Below are 20411 nucleotides of genomic sequence, written 5' to 3' on the forward strand. Positions count from 1 at the left end.
AATGAGATTCAAAAGTTCGCGGTTCTTTTCCTGTCTACCTGGCCAGTGCATCTGAGTTGAGAGTGCTGTCCAGAGCGGTCATAATGGAGCACTCTGGGATAGCTCCCGGAGGCCAATACCATTGAATTGTGTCCACAGTACCCCAAATTCGAGCCGGCAACGTCGATTTAAGCGCTAATCCACTTGTCAGGGGTGGAGTTAGGAAATTGATTTTAAGAGCCCTTTAAGTCGAAATAAAGGGCTTCATTGTGTGGACGGGTGCAGGTTTACATCGATTTAACGCTGCTAAATTCGACCTAAAGTCCTAGTGTAGACCAGGGCTTTAAGTGGGAGATGGGCTTCTAACTGTCTTAGGCACTTTTGAAAATCCCATATAGTGTGCTTAGGTCCCAGACTTAGGCTTTGTTGTTGTTTTTTTAAAGTGAATAAGCGTGAGGATAACAGAATCCAAATCCAAATCAGAGTCAAAATGTTTTTATTCATTTTTATGACATTTCAAGCAAACATCTGCACTTACTGATCTGAGCATAGCCCTGCCATGCTGGAAGCCCAGAAACAGCAGCATTGCATTTCTGCACGAGAACCAGAGAACGCAAACAACAAGAAACTGAAACTGTCTTGCTGGCTTCACACCAAATGAACCCAAGTAAAATAAAGGCAGAAGTGTGAAAAAATACCCTGGAATTTTAAAATCCTTTTGGTTTATTGATAGTAAAGGAATTTTATTTTGTGATAAGATTTCTATTCTGTCAGTATCCCTTTAAATGATTCCATGAAAAGAATAGAATCTCATCGTGGGATAATGATCCCCTCCAGCTACATAAATACTGAAGCCAAGCCAAAACATTTGTCTTCCAAGCAGGGGACGCTGATCATGTGACAATGGTGCATTACAATAACATCATTCTAATTAGAGAAAATTGTTTATGTAGATTTATTATTTTTGATGGATGTTGGCACAGTTGAGTGACGGTTGCTGACAATATCGTTATTTATTCCCTGCTGCCATCACAATGGTTTTGTGAGCTGAGCTATTGTGTACTTCAGCCAATCAGAGACCAGGTTTTCCCTAAAATAACTTTTTAAAAAATACTCTGCATTCCTATTAATACATTGGTCAGCCATCCAGCAATCTGAAGATAGTGGCTGGGCGTGAATGTGTCATTTTATATATGACCTGATATTAAAAATGTCTTCCCATTCTATGTCCATAATTTTGTATCAGGCATACCTGATGTCTGGTAGGTATCCAACTACTTGACTGGCTTTAAAATGGGAAACCAGATTCCAAATTCATGCCTACATGTTTAAAACCTAAACTCTTATTTGCTGAGTTTTAACCTAAAAGGTTTCTGTAGCTGAATATAACTTTTTTTAAAAATCAGCTTTAGACTAGAAGCACTAAAATGATACTGCATGGTATTAAGTTAGAATACAGTAGCAAGATAGAGCAAAAAACAGGTCCAAAAAACATGTTCCCTGACTGTTCATTTTCAAATCACTTATTTTCGCTAAGAATACCTTTTTACACTATTTGCTTATTGTAATGGCCCCTTTCATTGTAGGCTCTCAGGCAGGGGGCCTAGTCATACATTATATTATCTACCTCCTCAAGGTATGATACATAACTACCCAACCTATTCCATTTCCTGACTGGTGCATCTCACAACAGCAGTAGCTATTGCCTCAGTGACACCTGCTGTCAGAATGTTCTAATGTAAACTAATATTAGGTTATGAAGACATTATTGGTTCTAACGTACATCGTACACTTCCCATTGCTGCATGATCTGATATTCGCCTAAACCTTTATATTATTACCAATGAAGGGTCCAGTCCCACAAACCTTACTCAATTTGGATAATCTTTAGTCTCATTGAAGATCACTCATGAGGGCTTCAAGATTTGGCCTTATAATAGTAATGTCCCTATCTGATAGCTATTCTCTTCACTTTCATAAACAATTAAACTAACTTTTGTAGCCCGATCCACAAATTCTTACACACAGTAGTAGCCATTACTTATGGAATAGTGCCATTACGTTCAGTTATATAGCTAGCGTGATTCAGAGCAGGATTGTCCAAAAATCTCTGTGGTCAACAGCTCCCAATCAGGCACCTAAAGGTTCAAAGCTTTCAGCACCCAGTGGGACAAGCTACTTCATTGAGGTGCCTAAATGGAAGCTGAGTTTTTCAAATCTTGCCCCACGGTTTGTAGGACTGTCCTTTTATAATCTGTTTAATGCATTAATTCTTCCTCTAGCTACAACATTTTACAATATAGATTGAGGGAAGGCTTATTTTAGAATTAAAATATGCAAGTGAGAGACTTTTAGTTCAAATTCATTGCCAAATAAAGATCATGGGGTTTTGAATGTTTCTTATTTCCAAGGCATAATAGTATCAAATTTATAAAATTTATAAAAATTCCAATGGATGTGTTGTAGCCATTTTACTTTGACTTGCTTTTTGTTGCATTTTTATGGCATGCTTGTTAACAAGCTTCAATTTATGACCTTGACATTTGCCTATTCTTCTTTCGAAAGTCTTTATAAATCAACAAAACATTTTGTCACAGTAGTTACAAGTAAAACAGTCTGAGAATAAATCATTGAAATGGACAGAAGCAATTTTCTTTTTCTCTTTTTGTGTGTATTGTTGATTGATCCATAAGCCATAGGAAGAAAGTGAAGAACTAGCAAAGCGGAGCAAATGTAGCCATATCTGCATTCAACAATTAACAGTATAGTCATAATGCTGTTGGGTTCTTAATTTCAAAAAGAAGATTTTAATATTACTGACTTCAGAGGAAGATAAGCAGGGCAATGCACAAGACATTATCAGTCCAGTGTGGAAATAATGCATTCAAAATTAAAGACAGCAGTTTAATTAAGTGCATGAAAGCCTGACTTTTACGATCATCTTTCAAATACTCAAATGTCTTTTCATCCATTCTGCCATATGACTTTACTTAATAATATATCAAGAACAAAAAATGTATTGGAATATTTCTGCAAATTCAATTAGTCCAATAAAAAGTGAAAAATAATTTCTTTTTAATTAAAAAGAACTCAGCCCTAACCCTCATCATGACAAAAAGAGTGAGGAAAAGCAACCGAAGGGAACTATGAAAATTCTGCCTTTGTTATGCATGTATGTGTCTGAAACAGATGAAGTGTCACTATTAGTAACATTTGTCATTATAACGACTAATCACATTATGTTACAGTTACAGTTCTGTCAGATCCAGACCATGGGGTGAATACTTTCTTCCTTAGAATGCAGTGTCACAATCTATCAGTGATTCCCAAGTTCATTGAGTTATTGTATGCAGATTAATTATACATTAGAGTACCACTTTTCCTGCTGAACCACACTAGCAGTTCAGAGGCTAAACATACCCCCTTGCTTCCTTTTTATATTCAGAGAGTTCTGAGATGAATGGACTTTAGGAATCTCAGATTTTTGCTACTAAGGGGATGGTAGATTTATGATATGAATAAGAAAACCTGGCTCTCAAGAAGTGTTTCCTTTAGATTGGGAAATTATTATTAGGTATAACAGCCTATGAAAGAAGAGATGTACTTTTAAAAACCTTTGTGGCCAGCTATCATGGAGAACTGGATGGCAAAAGCTATCATGGAGATACTGAACTTTTAACCAGGACAGTAAGTCTCTGGTTCAGCTTTGGCACACAATCAGTAGTGACTGAAACATATTATCATCTGTCAGCTTTTCATTGACCTCTGTAAAATGAGGTGGTTGGCTCAGTCCTGATCCCTGTGACCAGATGTCTACATTTCAAACGCTTCCATCACCATAGGTGGTACATCAGTCACAGAATAGAGGCTAAAGCTTGTACTGGTGGTATGTTGAATAAACAACACTGTCACCCCTAAAGTTGATTCCTCTAGGTCAAGGCTCATGCAGATAATTTGTGGAAGTTTGAACTGCCATTGCTCATTCTGTACATCTCTGGACAAATAAAAGAGCTCATTCTCACAAACTCTCAATCTGGCAGATTTAAGCTCCACTAAATTAACCAAAGTCGTCCAGTAACCAGGGTTTCAGGAGACCTCGGTGCTATTCCCACCTTAAGCACTGACCTATTGTGTGACCTTGGGCAGATTACTTTTCTATGACTCCATTTCTCCTCTCATTCTTTAAGGGTCGTGTTTATTTAGAGTCTACTCTCTCTGGGGCAGGGACTATCTCTTACTGTGTGTTTGTAAAAAGAAAAGGAGTACTTGTGGCACCTTAGAGACTAACCAATTTATTTAAGCATAAGCTTTCATGAGCTACAGCTCACTTTGTGTACAGCAAGCTGCTCCCTAGACTTAGACTTGGACTCTAATATAATTTTGACCCCACTTTGTACTACACAGAGTCGTCCTGAACAGAGGTTTGCTTAGATTTACTCTCTTTACTGTAGAGAATCACACTTACTGGATTTTGGAAAATATAGTGTCTAAATCAAAACTTTGCAAAAGTAACCCTTGAGTTTAAAAAAAAATGGCAAAGGTCATCCTGTGATGGTAAGCAGTGGGCACTGTGTCAATGACGCTGATCTCCTTTTGTGAGCATCCAGGGGTGCCTGTTAGAGGCTAGCGTGCATTACGAAAGTTCAATGCTATTTCAAGCTTATAAATACTTGCTTGTTTGTCACATAGGCAACCCTCCTGCATCCGGCACGGGAACTTTACAGATAACTCTGGAAGATGTCAATGACAATGCCCCTACCATTTATCCAACATTGGCAAAAGTCTGTGATGACGCAAAAGATCTCAGGGTTGTGATCTTGGGGGCATCGGATAAGGACCTTCACCCTAACACGGATCCATTCAAGTTTGAACTGAATAAACAGTCTGGCCCAGATAAAGTGTGGAAAATCGCCAAGATCAACAGTAAGTCTTTTAATTTGTTTTTCTTATACCTTCATTCTTTCGGACTGTCTCTCCCTCTCCCTAACTGCCCTTCTGAACCTTCTTCCTATAAGTTCTATCTGAGATCAAGGAGCATAATAATGTGATAGGTGTACTATCACTCATGTACTCCTATGCGCTTTGGATGATTAGAACAGATCACTTATGAGTAGATTGTGCCTTTAAGGCCTGATCCAAAGCCCAGAATGACAAACTGCAGTGACTCTTAATGCACAACCCATTGTGATGGGTGGCATGGGGCCATTCCTTTTCCCTCCTGCCCATCTCCACCCCGGTGGGGAGCACTCTGAGCCCAATTGCCTTGGGGTCAGTACACCATAAGAGGTTTCGGCATACTCCCCCGCATACCAATGAGCAATTCCTTTGGCTACTGCTTAGGACATACAGAGCCATGGACCTGCCTACTGTCTACTTCCCCATAGCTTCTTTCTAGAAAATCAGTTAAGTAGGATGAGGGAATCCCCCCATTGACCTCCCTGTGTGCTCCTCTGAGCTCCTTAAGTGCTATTATTTTAGGTAGTAGGCCTTCATGGTTACAGACTAGCTGCTCCTCTGACCCCTTCTCTGGCCTGTCTGAATGAAGCTCAGCAGGTGGTAGGCTTTGTGCCCTTATCTTTCCAGGGTGGAATCCCGCAATTCTCCCACTCTTACACCAAGTCTCAGCCTTACCTCCAGCAGGTCCCAACGGGCTTGGATACCTGTGGTTCCACCCTTCGGGAGCCTGTGGTCAGTGGTTAATATAGCTGGAACAAAGTGTAACATAAGAGAAAAAGGATTTTAAAACAATAAGAGGTCTACATGTATGTCTGTCTTACCCAAGGCTTACCATCCCCCTGGGAGAAGGCCTAGCTTCTTCAGATCTCCTAGCGGGTTGTCTGTGGCTATCTGTTCTCCAGGAACAGCTCCCTGACAACTGCCCCTACCTCTCAACTGCCTTTTAAAATCCTTTTGGACTATTGGCTTCCAGCACTGACAAAACAAGTCCTGTAACTTGGGTGGAGCCTGCAAACAGTATCTTCACAACTAATGGTTCAGTCATTGTCTCTTCATGCCTGCTGATGTGTTATCAGGTTGTTTATCTGGAGCCGTTGTGTGGTCTTCCTGCTTGCTTCCTAACAGCCTTGCTATTAAAACTCAACCAACATATGCTTACAGGAAACATCCCAATGATTCAATATAGCCATACAGTAACTGTGCCACAAACCAGGTCACATAGAGTACTGATAAGTTACAACAGCCCCACATCCTGTTTCAGCCGGACAAATCATAGTTTTAAACTAAATAAACTCTGGAAAATCCATTTTTTTTATGGGATTGCAGAAAGAGCCGGGGGAAATTACATTCCTGCCAAAGAGGAAGAATTCCTATGACCGAGTTGTTGATTGAATACCATTTTGTAATCAGTTATATATAGGCTTGGAAGAATTCCATTTCTATTTTTTTAGAATTTTGACTGATAATGTCATGTTTAGTTTTAAGCACTTTTTTTTACTTTTATCTATTTAAATGTTCACAGTTCCACAAAATTAAGGGGCAGGGGGTGTCAGACAAAGGTTATTTAATGACAATAGATGTTGAGATTAGAAAAGTAAATAAAGCTTTTTATAATAGTTAAAACACATCACCTGTCAAAATGTACAAAGTAAATATCCTTATATTAAACTCATAAATTCTCAAGAAGCACTTTCTTACTGCGCCTATCTGTGAATTTTGATTACTGTTGATGGAAATAATTTTTTGTGGGTTTGAGAATTGGACGTTTACCAACAAATCCTTCCAGCCTAGTTATGTAGAGTGCTCTCATTTCCCCCTAGATTTTCATGTGGCATGTGTGGTGTGGCGTACTGGTGCCTTTTTATTCCCACATCTCTCCCCCCCCCTTCCCTCCCCCCCCCCCCCCCCCCCCGTGGCTGCCTAATTGTTACCTCCTTATTCTTTGCAGACACTCATGCCCAGGTCAGCCTGCTTCAAAACCTGAAGAAGGCCAATTACAACATCCCAATCTTGGTGACAGATTCCGGAAAACCACCTCTGACTAACAATACCGAACTGAAAGTACAAGTGTGTTCCTGCAAGAAATCCAAAATGGACTGCAGTGCAGCCGATGCCCTTCATATCAGCATGATCCTAATCCTTCTCTTTTCACTCTTCAGTTTATTTTGTAAGTTTTCCTAAACTCCAAGTAGTAACAGTGAAGCATTATTTATCTAAGTTCTTGGAAGTGAATCTTTTGTGTTTCTTCATAAGAAAACCTACCCACGGGAGCAGAAGTTAATTTGTATAGTGATCTAAAAGTCCACAGTGTGACATCTGAATATTTTGAGAAAATATCTATGTGAATGGGGAAAAAAAATTCTGTAGGCAGAAAAAGGGTAGAAAATGCCAGGTGATTGCAAATACAGGAAGAGTTTTAAGGAGAATCAAAGAAAATCAAAGCTGAGATATTATAAACTTAGAAGCATGGGCAGTAGTAACACATTTGTGACTCATTTTCCTTCGTCTCTCCCTGCCTGAATTCAATTCAAAAACAGAAACAGGAGATTAAACGTGTTCTTGTAACCACAGCTGTTGTGGGTCACTATGAAAATGAGTCATGTCTGCTCCAATCTATTCCCCCGTATAAAGTGCGTAAGCAACCGTACACAGGGAATTCATTCAAGAATCTAAATGTATAGACATCTAAGATGATAGTCTGGAGAACTGCAAGTCAAAAGAGAGAACAGGAGTTGATGTCTTGGGATAACTTTCAATAGATTGTCTCTCTTTGATGCTTCCGAGTAGGCGTTTCTAAAAAAAAAAAAAACCTTACAAATGTACAATTTAATTTTGGAGGGTTAAGAGTCAAAACTAATGCTTGAAAGGTGATGTGACTGGGGGGACAAGGACTTCCGAGTTCTAATGCTGGCTCTGCCCTTGGCTTGCTCTAATGGTCTTGGGCAGAGCTGAGAAAATAATTAATTTTTCGGTTCAGTGGTTGAGCCGAAAAAATCTGGAAATAAAATTAATTTCATATCGACCTGAAATGGAAGTTTTCATTTCCATTTCCCTTTCTCCCCTCAATTCATTTCAGGTCATACAAAATATTTTGGTCAATCCAAACCCTCTCCCCACCCATTTTTTTGTTTTGGTTTTGGGGGGGGTGTTAGCTTTTTCTGTTTTGTTTACATAAATCGGGCGAAATTTCTAAAAACCAAAACATCACTTCGAAATGAAAGGTCAAAATGTTTCAGTTTGAGCATGTAGTAACAAAACATTTTGAATTAAAAAAAAATCTGGGGGAGGATTTGGGGCCAAAACTATTTGACAAATGCAACCCAAATTCACAAATAGTTTTGGTCAACCCAAAATTGCATTTTTTTGACAAATAAACTATTTGTCCCAAAAAATTTGTACAGTCACCATATGTATGCATGGTTTTGTATAGGTGGATTTAACACCTCAGCACTGCCAAAGGGCTTAGAAATCTGGGTAAAGTACAATATGATATTATGCTGAGATAAAGGCCTGAATAGCAGAGTTTTGCACATATCGGATTTTGGGGCTGCTTGAGTTATATAGTATACATCATATTAGTTTCTTTTTTATTTGAATATATGACTTTTATCCCCAAAGGTTGGCATAAAAGTCATTGTGGGAAGTTTAGAATTAGCTGATGTTTGTGAAGCTCTTTGAAGATAAAGAGCTGTACAAATGCTAAGTGCAAATTCCTGTTTTTGATTCCATTGGGTGACATCTGAAGTGACTGTACTTGCGTCAGTGCAGTTACCCTGCACCCTGAATTCAGCCCTAAGTAGTTATTAGTTTGCTAGAACTATTCTGCAGGACATTAAAAATCATATTTGTGTATATTAATATGCAGCTCATTGGTTCAGATTCATTTCTGATGCAACTACATGGAAGTTAATGGCATTATACCAGGCATAAGTCAGGCCCATTATGAGAACCTCCTTGCATTTCTAGATGAGCTTTCAGTATTCCTTCTGAAACTTTACTCTTGTTGGTTTGTCTGTACAGGATGTGATTACAGGAAGGGGTTGCATTGTTTTAATATCTTTTGGTTAAGTGTTTTGGTTTTGAATGCACCCACCTGGTTGTTATCTAGCAGGTTAAGAAGTCAACACATTTTTCCTTGGAATGAATCACGGGAAGTAGGTTTATCTAATGGAACATTCTACCTTTTGGATCCAGATCATCACAGAGTACATTTCCCAGCTACTGTAACTAGTTAAAATGTGAGCCATATATAGGCCCAGATTGTGAGAACGGCCCATGCGCACAGGAACAGAAGGATTGTGCAGTGAGATTCCCCCTCATTATGTGGCTGCAAAAGAACCATTCACATTGACAGTCCTGGCATTCTGGGAAAGACAGGGACTGCTGGTTCTTTCTCGCCCAGCCCAACGCTCACTAAGGAGCAATATAATGAGAAGGGGTAGGAGATGGTAGGTGCTTGGTCCTGCCACTACTCGATACCAAGGCATAGAACAAGGCCAGCATACTGAGGAGGGAGCATATTGCTCCATCATTATATGCAAGGTGCAGCTCTGGATAGACAGTACCCACCTAAGACACACTCTCTCTCTGGCTCTCTTCCTGGCGTGGTGCAGCTCTGCACCACATCGTACGTGGGCTTGTGGCATAAAAGCCACAAGCAAGCCCATAAATACTAGCCTGTTTGTTTGTTTTTAAAAGCTGCCTGTCAAAAAAATATAAAGGGTCAAATTTATAAATAGATCCTCTTCTCTAATTTTGCAAAACAGCCGCACAAATAATGTATGTGTTTATGATTTGCAGGTGTGGTTTGTTTGGGTAGGAAAAGATATTCCATTCTTTTGTCTTGGCAACTGATTAAAAGCCAGGGAAACACCAGCTGTATTGGGAAACACATGTGGAAAGACCACCTTGTTCCAGATTTAGGTGATTTTATCTACAGTTGTGAATGTGAGCATGAATTCAGCAAACAGGGTTAAGTACACTCAGGCAAATACAGGCCTGACAGCCAGTGTTCAGACCAAATTTAGACTTTTTCCTAAAATTCAGTGATGCTCAATCTGATTCAATCCATTATGGAGAGAGGGGACCCTGATTTTCCAGTGTCTTGTGTCTCATACAGTCGTTAATAGTTGCACAAAGTGGCTGAAAACCATTGTTAAATCAGACGGGTAGCATTTTAAAATCACTTTCCACAGGTGTGCATGACCACACAAGGCAGTAGAGAATGAAGCCCAGGAGGTAGCTGAGGAGTTTGGCTCTGGCTCAGAACTTTTGCAAAATGTGCTGGTGTCATATCCAGGGGACGATGGGGGGGAGGGGGGGGAGGGGGGGGGGGCGGAGAGTGGTGGTTCCTACTCATGTCCACAAGTAGGTTTTCTTTTTATAGCTACCATTAGTTCCATCACAATGTCTTGCGTAGTCCAAATATTTATCAGAGTAATCAAAGATTATGGTGCCATAAAAACTCAGATAACTTTAATGCTTATTGAACAGATGAAATATCCCATTGCTAGTGTCAAGTTATGGGTTTAATTTTTGCAAAACCCCTTACGTAGCTCACTTTGCTCCTGGTGCTTATGTTTTATGAGGCTCTTATTCCTAGGAGGCAAATTCCTCAATCAGGTGAACTTTGCTGTTCATGGCAAAATCTTTCATTTTTGTAATTGACATCTGGAGTGAGGATGGATAATCCCATGAAAGAGCTTTTCAGCATAAAAATGCCCTGTGTGAATCTTTGGCCAGTACAAAACATCTTTAAATAAGGCAATTATTAGCTACACTTGGAAAATATGTCTGTTCTGTAAGTCACAGGAGAAGTGATATGTGGCAGATTTCTGAATGAAATGACTGCAGAACAGAAGGACCTGATTAAAACTTCAAGACAAGCAAAAGGAAACAGTTCAGCATATTCAGCTGCTGCTGAGTACATTCAGTAATGGCAGGCTAAGAAATATACAATTGTCCAGAAGCCTGGGATAAGTAGATATATGGTTGGGGCAAGAAAAGGAAAGCAGGGATTGCTGGTTTGTGTATTGTTCATAAAACAAGAACAAAGGCCATTCCATGGAATGGAAAAGTGGCATTTCAAAAGTGATAAAACAAAATACTTCTTTGTGCAATGCATAATTAATCTTTGGAACTCATTGCCACAGGAAGTCATTGAGGCCAAGAACTTAGTAAGATTAAAGAGGGATTGGACACCTATCTGGATAACGAGAACATCCAGGATTACAATAGTTAATGCTAACAAATTTTGGAAGGGATATTAAATTTCATGCTTCAGGTCTTAAACCAATCTCTAACTATTAGAGACCAGGTTGAGACCTAAAATTGGGGCACATTATTCCTAATCTGCCTTTTGCAGTGTCCTTACACCTTCCTCTGAAGCATCTGGTGCTGACCTCTGCTAGAGACAGGATACTAGACAAGATCAACCATGGGTCTGATCCAGTCTGGCTATTCCTGTCTCCTTGTGGCCCTGCGATATCAGGGAGAGCAGAAATAGGGTGCCTGTCAAAAGGGCATTGCTGATTGAGAGTGGGACAAAGGAAGCTGAGTTTCCTTCCGGGCAGTAGGGTGAAGAGAAGGGGCTGATCAGAGAAATAGATCTCAGCTACCAGCCAGAGAGAAGGGGAATAAGCCTGTTGGATGTCAGTCACACAGAGTAATGCCTTGGGACAAGGAGGCAGGACTAGGGAGGAGTGCACTATTGACACATATGCGCATAAGCCTCATTTTAAAGGTACCATATTGTCTCTCAGTGCTCTGATTTGGCCAGGTGACCAGGCAGGGCCTTTCAGTTACAGTCAACTATTTGTTTCTTTCAGGAAAGAGATGCAGCATGTTAATTTACCCACCAAACCAAAATAAGTTGTATTGGAGGTATCCCTCATGTATGCTAGTCAGATTTACAGCAGAAGGAAAATGATAAAAAATTATCATTTTAATGTCACACAGTAAAAATATCTGAATTTGGGAGCTGATGTAGTCCATGTGAGGGGTATTCTGAAGGGGATCAAAACATTTTTTAGCATTTTGTATTTCATGATGGACTTATTCACCATTTTAACTGAAACCGCTCAGCCTTTCCACTAAGAGGATCTCCACAAAGTGGCCTACTGATTAAAAAAAGAAGAAGAATTAGCCCATTATGGCAATGTACAAATTGACAGTCTGGTAGATCACATTCCACAGGTGTTGGGTGGATAGTAAAAGGAGCATAGTTTCCTGTACAAATTACACTTTAAATACTATTAATTTCACAACAAATGACAGTGTACATAAACGCTAACAAGCTTTTAACCACTAGACTATTAGTTTTTCGGGATACTTTGCTCCTGATAGAAATATTTGTTCTCATTGCCATGGTAGAATGAGTTTCCACAATGAACTTAATCAAAACAAGCCCACTCACAGATATGCATCAAAGAACCTTCAGGACTGGATATATGCACAACAGAGTGGGTAAAGTATAAATGCTCTCCAGCTCCATCAGGCTATTTCCCATTGGCTTAGAGGAGGATCAGGAAGAAAACATACCTGTGTTCACAGTCACAGTGAGCTCAACGGCAAAAGCCGGCGTCTCTGTGAAGAACTCAAATATAGCTATCCTGTATGATCAGCTCTAGATTTAAGACCAGATGCACATTATCCAGAATATTATTATTTAAATATTTAGACTTTTCACTTGATTTTGAAATAATTGTACATTGTCTCAAACTGGTGGTTGCTTGCAACATTTTAATGTATGTTAAATCAACATAAAAGACTAAATGAGAGCCAGGCCTACTAAAAACAAGAGATTAAAAGAGAGACCTCAAAGCACAATAGTCAAAACCAGAACAAATAGCATGCACCGTGATGGCTTCAGTTAATTACAGCAGTAACAATATTTTGGTTTAATTTACTTATGAGAAAGAGGTGAAAATGAAAATGTCTATGTTTAACCTTTTAAGTCTTAGTTGATGGGAAACAAATGATAGGAACCTTTCTCTTTTTGATCCAGTCTGGGAAGTGGGCTACAAAGTTGTAAAGATGACTTCAGCCCATGTAACTAAAGTACTCCATGATCATGAACAGAAAGAAACAGAAACCAAAAAAAAGGTGGCTGTGAAGAAATGAAATGAGTTTGTGGCCTCTGTGTTGAAATTCATTTGTCAAACTAAAGTGTGAAAATCCTTCTGTGTGTTGAGAAACAAGAGTAGCGCACTGATGCCTCTATTGTGATTGCAGATAAGCCTGAGAGAGATCCTTGAAATTAACCTCCTATTAATTTCCTCTATCCTTCCTTTTGAAATGGTAACTGCCACCTCTACAGCCTTTCCTCTCTGCTGCCCACTATCCCCATTTAGGAATGCATCTTCAAGGCTAATAGACACAACATCTTATTTTCCCCTGGATTTCAAATGTTGGATATTAAACCAATAAAAAAATCTTCAAATAATATTAACTGGCAGATTTAAACTTGCCTGAGTGTGGAGAGCCAGAATTAAACCTGAAATGTCACTTTTAACCCACCTCATTGTACAAAGGAATTGCAGCATATAAATTCTACTTTATGCAAGAACACCAAACATCTGAAGATTCAGGCAATGCGATCTAGTGTGAACCAAAGACAAATAACAGAAGTTACAGATGGAAAAGACCTATGAGGTCTTCTGGTCTTTTCCTTTGCCAGTGCAGGGCTGTTACCTGTAGGTGCACAGTTTTGAGTCTTATCCCTGAATTTCTTTGCTTTGCTTAGGTTGACTCAGACAAATTATACAACTTTTCATCGTTTAACTTTTGTTTCATTTTTAGAGGATATTTTTTTCAAAAGGAGCAAAGATCTGGCTCTGTTCTGTGAGGTCAGAGGAAGAAATTATGCAGAAAACATTCCATTTTATTGGGTTTGCCAAAACCAAATATATATAATTCCCAACTCAGTGCTTTTAGGGTGTGTTGTGGCTGGTTTTATTTTTATAAGTAGGTTTTACAGACAGGAGAACTGACATTTTGCTGGCTAAATGAAAACAAAAGCCAAAACTTCTTAGCAAAAGTTTCAAATTTCTACCAGGGCAAGTACTCATTTTTTAAAGAAAAATAGAATTTCAGTATTGACCTCACATAGAGCTGTATATATTAGCAAAATTTCACTACGTTCGAAATTTAGGAATGCTTCTGATGTGAAAATTAGCAGTTTTGCACTGCTGCCATCAAAGGCTCTTTTCTGATATTCCAGCATGCATACTGTATGTATGAAAGGAACTTTTAATAGTGCTGTTTAGGGCCTGATTCTCTTCTGACACTGGTGTAAATCAGAAATATTTCCACTGAAGACAATAGGCATACAGTGCTGTAAAATTACTTAATAATTATACCTAGATTTGAAATGCGAGGAGACACAGGCCCACCTGTATTGTGAGAACAATCATTTTGTTGTGCGCCCCATAAATTTTTGATTGACCAAGCTCTAGTAGAAAAATAGTGCTCTTATGTTTAAGGCACTTGACTGGGAGTCAGAAGATGTGGATTCAGTTCCCAACTCTACTGCAGACATCTTGGGCAAATATAATATCTCTGTATCTTACTTACTCCATCTTTTCCAACTTCTTGGAGACATAATTAACTCATTAATGTTTATGAGATGCTCAGATACTCTGATAATAATGGCAATGTAACTCCTGGGTCTTGCAACTTATTGGGGGAAGACTGACTGCTGAGCACACATTAAGTCAGAGGGCTTTGAATGGGCACAGCAATCTGCCCACACACAATGAATTGCAGGTTCAGTACCTAATACCTAGCTATATAAATAAGACCAATAGCAACACCCACAGTTTATACTTAACCTTAATGAAAATGTAAGTCATTAGCCTACATTTCAATGAATCAGTACAGTTATTTGGATAGGTAAAGGGCATTTTAAGTATATTTAAACTAAAGATTCCAGAAAAATAAATGTTGAAAAACATGTGACAGTTTAGAAGATATAGCTAGCTAGCTAGATATAAATAGATAGATATGTATTGGGAATGTTAAATAAATACTTGATAATACAAAAACAACTAGTTCCTTAAACTCTGTGGTGGTGTTACCACCAGGCATTCCATAGAGGTGAAACAGACATTTGAAGAGATTAAACTAGTAGCCCTTTCTTTGGTGTTCATTCAGAAGAACAATTTCTTTTTCCCTTTTTTTTTTTTTTGCACCGGTAAATAGTTGGTATATAAAGTACCGTGTTTGTTTTCTGGATAACATTGTAACGTCAGGTGTGTAACTTCAGACAAAAAGAAAAGGAGGACTTGTGGTACCTTACAGACTAACACATTTATCTGAGCATAAGCTTTCGTGAGCTACAGCTCACTTCATCAGATGCATTCAGTGGAAAATACAGTGGGGAGATTTATATACACTCTCGTTATAGTGTGTATGGTAACACCCATTGTTTCATGTTCTCTATGTATATAAATCTCCCCACTGTATTTTCCACTGAATGCATCTGATGAAGTGAGCTATAGCTCACGAAAGCTTATGCTCAAATAAATTGGTTAGTCGCTAAGGTGCCACAAGTCCTCCTTTTCTTTTTGCAAATACAGACTAACCCGGCTGCTACTCTGAAACCTAACTTCAGACAGTTTTCTGAATTGTTCTAAAATAGACTATACCTAAAAATGAGGGCTGAGCAAATGATTCACAGAAAATAATTTACTAGACAAATTTAGGCTGTTTTCCTGCTCACAAAATGTCCACAACAAATCATGATTCTGTTTTCTCTAGCTCAGCTATTTTATCTAGCTATGCTTTTCTCTCTCTCTCTCTCTCTCTCTCTCTCAATCACTATAGTATCTGAGTACCTCAAAATTACTAACACATATCTATTTCTATATAGACTGATTGTAAACAACTTGCTACTGGTATTCAGTATGTGGTATCTACAATTCAAGATGAGTTGGTGGGTTTTGATTGGCCACAAATGTCAGATGGTGTTGTCTGTGTTGCTTGATTGGATGAAGATAACTCTTATGTTTGAAGAAGCCATTGGGGCTTTGAATCATTCATGTCCACATATTAAGATCTGTGCATGCTTGGGTTATGCATGCACAGACTGGGCATGTACAAAAGTGCTTTGAAGATTTAGGGTTGAAATGAAAATTCAGGGGCAGTTTAAAGTAATATTTATCTATATGTAGCATCAGCACAGCCAAATCTGACAAATTTCTAATTGATTTCACTTTCTTCCATGGCTGCTGAGCAAATTACTTTCCTCTCATTTGCATTCTATCTTAATAACAAGTTTTTAGGGATTCTCTCAATATTTCATGTTGGGATATAGTTTACCTAGAGACCTAAGTGTCCCTGGACTAATTATGTTCATGCTCTACTTTTGCAAGACTGCTCACAAACTAAGCTGCATTGCTTTGGAAGATGAGACCAGACTGCTTAAGTAGGTCTCCATTGTTTTAAAAGGTTGGCTGGCTCTGATCTTTGATATGTTTCATTTACTTTAGTACTATATGTGTGAAAACTTAAAGAGAACTACTCAGTTGGTCTACTTCAAATATTTACTTGTCTGTTTTATTAAATGAATATTTTCAGCCATTCAGTGGGATTTAACAGCTCAGTGCATGAGAGAATTCTTTCCTATGTACTTATTTTACTAGACATTTTCCCCTTTCCTCCTATTTCCCCCTTGAACTGAAAGAGAGTGCAGCTTTATATTTTTGTCTATCAAAGCTACAGTGACATGACTGTATTACTTAAAGAAAAAAATATATCCAAGGCCTGGAATATGTTTGCTGCTTTACTCTAGGAATTATAGTCCCCAAATTAATATACTCTAAACAAACAATAAGCAGGGATGTTTATGGAACCTGCTTTATTAGCTAGCTGTATAATCACATTGAGTACTAGGTAATAAAAAGTTGAAGGCTAGATTTCAAAGTTTCCTTCAACCACAAAACAAGCATCACTACTAATCTGATAGGATTGATGTGTTTTGCTATAAGTAGATGTCACATGCATACTTTACACTGCCTAAGAATTGCCCATTGAATAAAAGCAAACAAATAAATCAAGAAAAAAGGGTTCGACAAAGGAGGAGGAACTTGACAAGAGTTAAAAAGATAAAGGCCAGATCATTAGCCAGTGTAAAGTAGTGTTACTCCAATGGAAGTTCTGGCCAATTTATATTTTTAATTAACAAATTACTTCACAGTGCAAGTGAAAACATCTTTATAGTAGGCTGATAGTACCAAAGAGACTTTCCTTTGGAAATTATTTCAGCCGAGGAAGACCTGGTGTGCCCTTCAGTAGCTGATCAGCCTGAACTGATATGTTTCTCCACTTCCTTGCCAAGCTTGGTCTCAACCAGTTGTATAGCACTTCTGTCATTTTAGTTCATGAAACTGAATATTGACATTGGTATTTAAGATTTTAGTGGAGTTGTGGGTAGAGTTACAACAGATTCACTTCAGGCATACAGAATTACTACATGCTGTGGTTTTTTTTTTTTTTTTTTTAATCATTAAGGATCTAGAAGTCATTTTACTAAAGCAAATGACAATTAACTACATGGGTATACCTGTGAACTGGATATTTTCCATTGAAAAATCATTTACTTTCTCTTTCTGATAGACCTTTCACCCTTGTATGTATGTGCAGTTAGATCACTCATTCTCCCTGACAACGGGCACAACTCCTGGCTCATGCAAAAAATAGGTGTCTTGCTTGCTGAGATGAGCAAACACATTTTCTAACTGGGGCAGATGTTTCATCTGTCCAAGTCTAGTGAGAATTTGGGGAATATATTTCCCTTCTTTCCCAAGAAAAGCAAATGCCAGCTGGGCAAAGATCAGGAGCCTATATCTTCTGACACCTGCAGTAAAGCTTATAGAATATCTTGCTACGCTGAGATTTGAACTAGGAAGTGGCTATTCAATTATTACTTTCTATGTGCTTGGAGAAATATTAGTAATTTCCAAGGGTGTTATCCAATTTCTATTGAAGTTGATGGAAATAGATTTGGAGGAAGCTCAAAGAAAACATAGTTCTGGATATTTGGAAAACTCATGCACACTGGGACACTGGCAAAAAAACAAATAATTTATTTGAAAATTTCTAAGGTGTTTTGTTATTATTATAATTTACATTTAGGCTACAGCAGTAACTATGTATCTAATCCATGCTCTTTTCTAGAGGGTAAACCCAGGAAATAATTATCTGAATGTTGGTCAGGTGACTGTGGTTCTGATGTTATATACCATTTCCCTAGGAACTCTGCAACGGTATTGAGATATCAACAAACCCCATGTTGTAAATGTGTTTTTTTTAAGTATGCAAAGATTAAATTCAGTGTTTCCAATGAGAGGGCAATTGAAGCTTTCCCTCTGAAGAAAATGGCATTTGCGAGCAGTGAACTCTAGAATCCAGTTTTATTAACTATCCTACTATGAATATGTACAGTATGAAACACTGGAATGCGTTACCTAGGGAGGTGGTAGAATCTCCTTCCTTAGAAGTTTTTAAGGTCAGGCTTGACAAAGCCCTGGCTGGGATGATTTAATTGGGGATTGGTCCTGCTTTGAGCAGGGGGTTGGACTAGATGACCTCCTGAGGTCCCTTCCAACCCTGATATTCTATGATTCTATGATTCTACTATATGTTAAATTAGAATTGGTACAAACACGTATCTTGGGTAAAGTTCATCTCCATGCAGAGGGTCAACACAAAGCTTATGCACCACTAATTCCCATGAGGGTTTCAGTGGGACTTAAGTGGTGTATAAGACATGTGCTGCTGTCACTCTGCACAGGGCTGAATTTTGTCTCTTGGGAGGAACAAAGCATTCAAGGGCTGTTTAGCAAATGGGTCTGCATTCTGTAATTTTGTTTCAAAGAAAAAGAACAGAACAGTAAAACTAATAGGAAATGACATCAGAAAAATGCCATGATATGAGAATGGTGAGGTTGCAAAGTTAAGCAGTCAGTGCCAAAGCACTGTGATAAGTACAAGCTGGAGGTACCTAGATGGGAGTTGTTGGACAATGAGCTCTTGGAAATCATGCCCGTAGTGAATGAGGCAAGGGTATGAACTGTATGGTTTTTCTGGTAAGATAAGGCAGGTTGAAATATTGGACTTCAAGAATGGCATGTGTATTCTTTTGCCATTTTCTTCCATCACACACCCTCAGATACAGTGAACATGAGATTCACCCTCTAGGAATAGACAGGTGGCAACTATCATTGTATAAATCCATAACACAGACACATAAGTAGGCTGTTTAAAATGGATTGTTACTTTTTGCAAGCTGGTTTTTAAAAACTATCCATTAGACAAACCCTTATGATTGGATAATGATTTTTCTTTTTCGCAGCCGCATCACATCGTTGACTCATGTTTGATTTGTAATCCACTATATCCCCCAGATCCTTTTCAGCAGTATTACTACTTTCATTTAGCTAGTTATTTCCCATTTTGTAGTTTTGCATTTGAGTTTTCCTTCCTAAGTTTAACACTTTGCACTTAGTTTTATTGATTTTCATCCTGTTGGTTTCAAACCAATTCTCTAATTTGTCAGTCATTTTGAATTCTAATCTTGTCCTCCAAAGTGCTGCAACCCCCTCACACCTTGGTATCATCCACAGATTTTATAAGCATGCTTTCCACTCCATAATCCAAGTAATTAATCAAAATTTTGAACAGTACCAGACCCAGATATTAACCCTGCAAGACCCCATTAGATACAGTTTGACAGTGAACCACTGGTAATAACTCTTTGAATATGGCTTTTTCAACCAGTTGTGCATTCACCTATAGAAATTACATCTAGACACATTTAACTTGTTTGCTTATGAAAATATCAAGTGGGTCTGTGTCAAAAGCCTTACTAAAATCAAGATATATCACATCTACTGCTTCCCCACTATCCACTAGGCCATAATGCTGTCAAAGAAGGAAATTAGGTTGGTTGTTTTTTCTTGACAAATCTATGTTAACTTTTCCTTATAATTCTATTATCATCTCGGTGCTTACAAACTGATGGTTTAATATATGTTCCAGTATTTTTCCAGGTATTGAAGTTAGGCTGACCAGTCTATCATTCCCCAGGTCCTCTTGATCCCCGCTTTTAAAGATAGAGTGATAGAGTGTTAGATGTAGATGTAAGAGTTCAGCTGGAGTACTGTGTCCAATTCTGGAAGCCACAGTTTAGGGAAGATGTGGATAAATTGAAGTGAGTCCAGAGGAGAGCAACAAAAATGAGAAAACCTGACCTATGAGGAAAGGTTAAAAAAACTGGGCATGTTTAGACTTGACAAAAGAAGATGGAGGATGGACGTGATAACAGTCTTCAACCATGTTAAGGTTGTTATGAAGAGGACGGTGATCAATTGTTCTCTGTCCACTAAAAGAAGGACTACAAGTAGTTGGCTTAGTCTGCAGCAAGGGAGCTGATTTAAATTAGCATTGCACTATTGATTTCAGTGAGTCTATACCCA

General features: G+C 38.5%; 1 protein-coding gene across 1 annotated transcript in view; it reads left to right on the forward strand.

The window, feature by feature from the left end:
• The window catches only part of CDH13 (cadherin 13), a 786172-nt gene that overhangs the window by 753388 nt on the left and 12373 nt on the right, over positions 1-20411 (forward strand). Inside the window, exons 12-13 of the mRNA XM_073308069.1 lie at positions 4669-4902; positions 6884-7102. Of these exons, the coding sequence (XP_073164170.1) occupies positions 4669-4902; positions 6884-7102 (453 nt within the window). The remainder of the gene's footprint in view (positions 1-4668; positions 4903-6883; positions 7103-20411) is intronic.

Source organism: Lepidochelys kempii, chromosome 12 (assembly GCF_965140285.1).
Source record: "Lepidochelys kempii isolate rLepKem1 chromosome 12, rLepKem1.hap1, whole genome shotgun sequence".
Taxonomy (NCBI): domain Eukaryota; kingdom Metazoa; phylum Chordata; order Testudines; family Cheloniidae; genus Lepidochelys; species Lepidochelys kempii.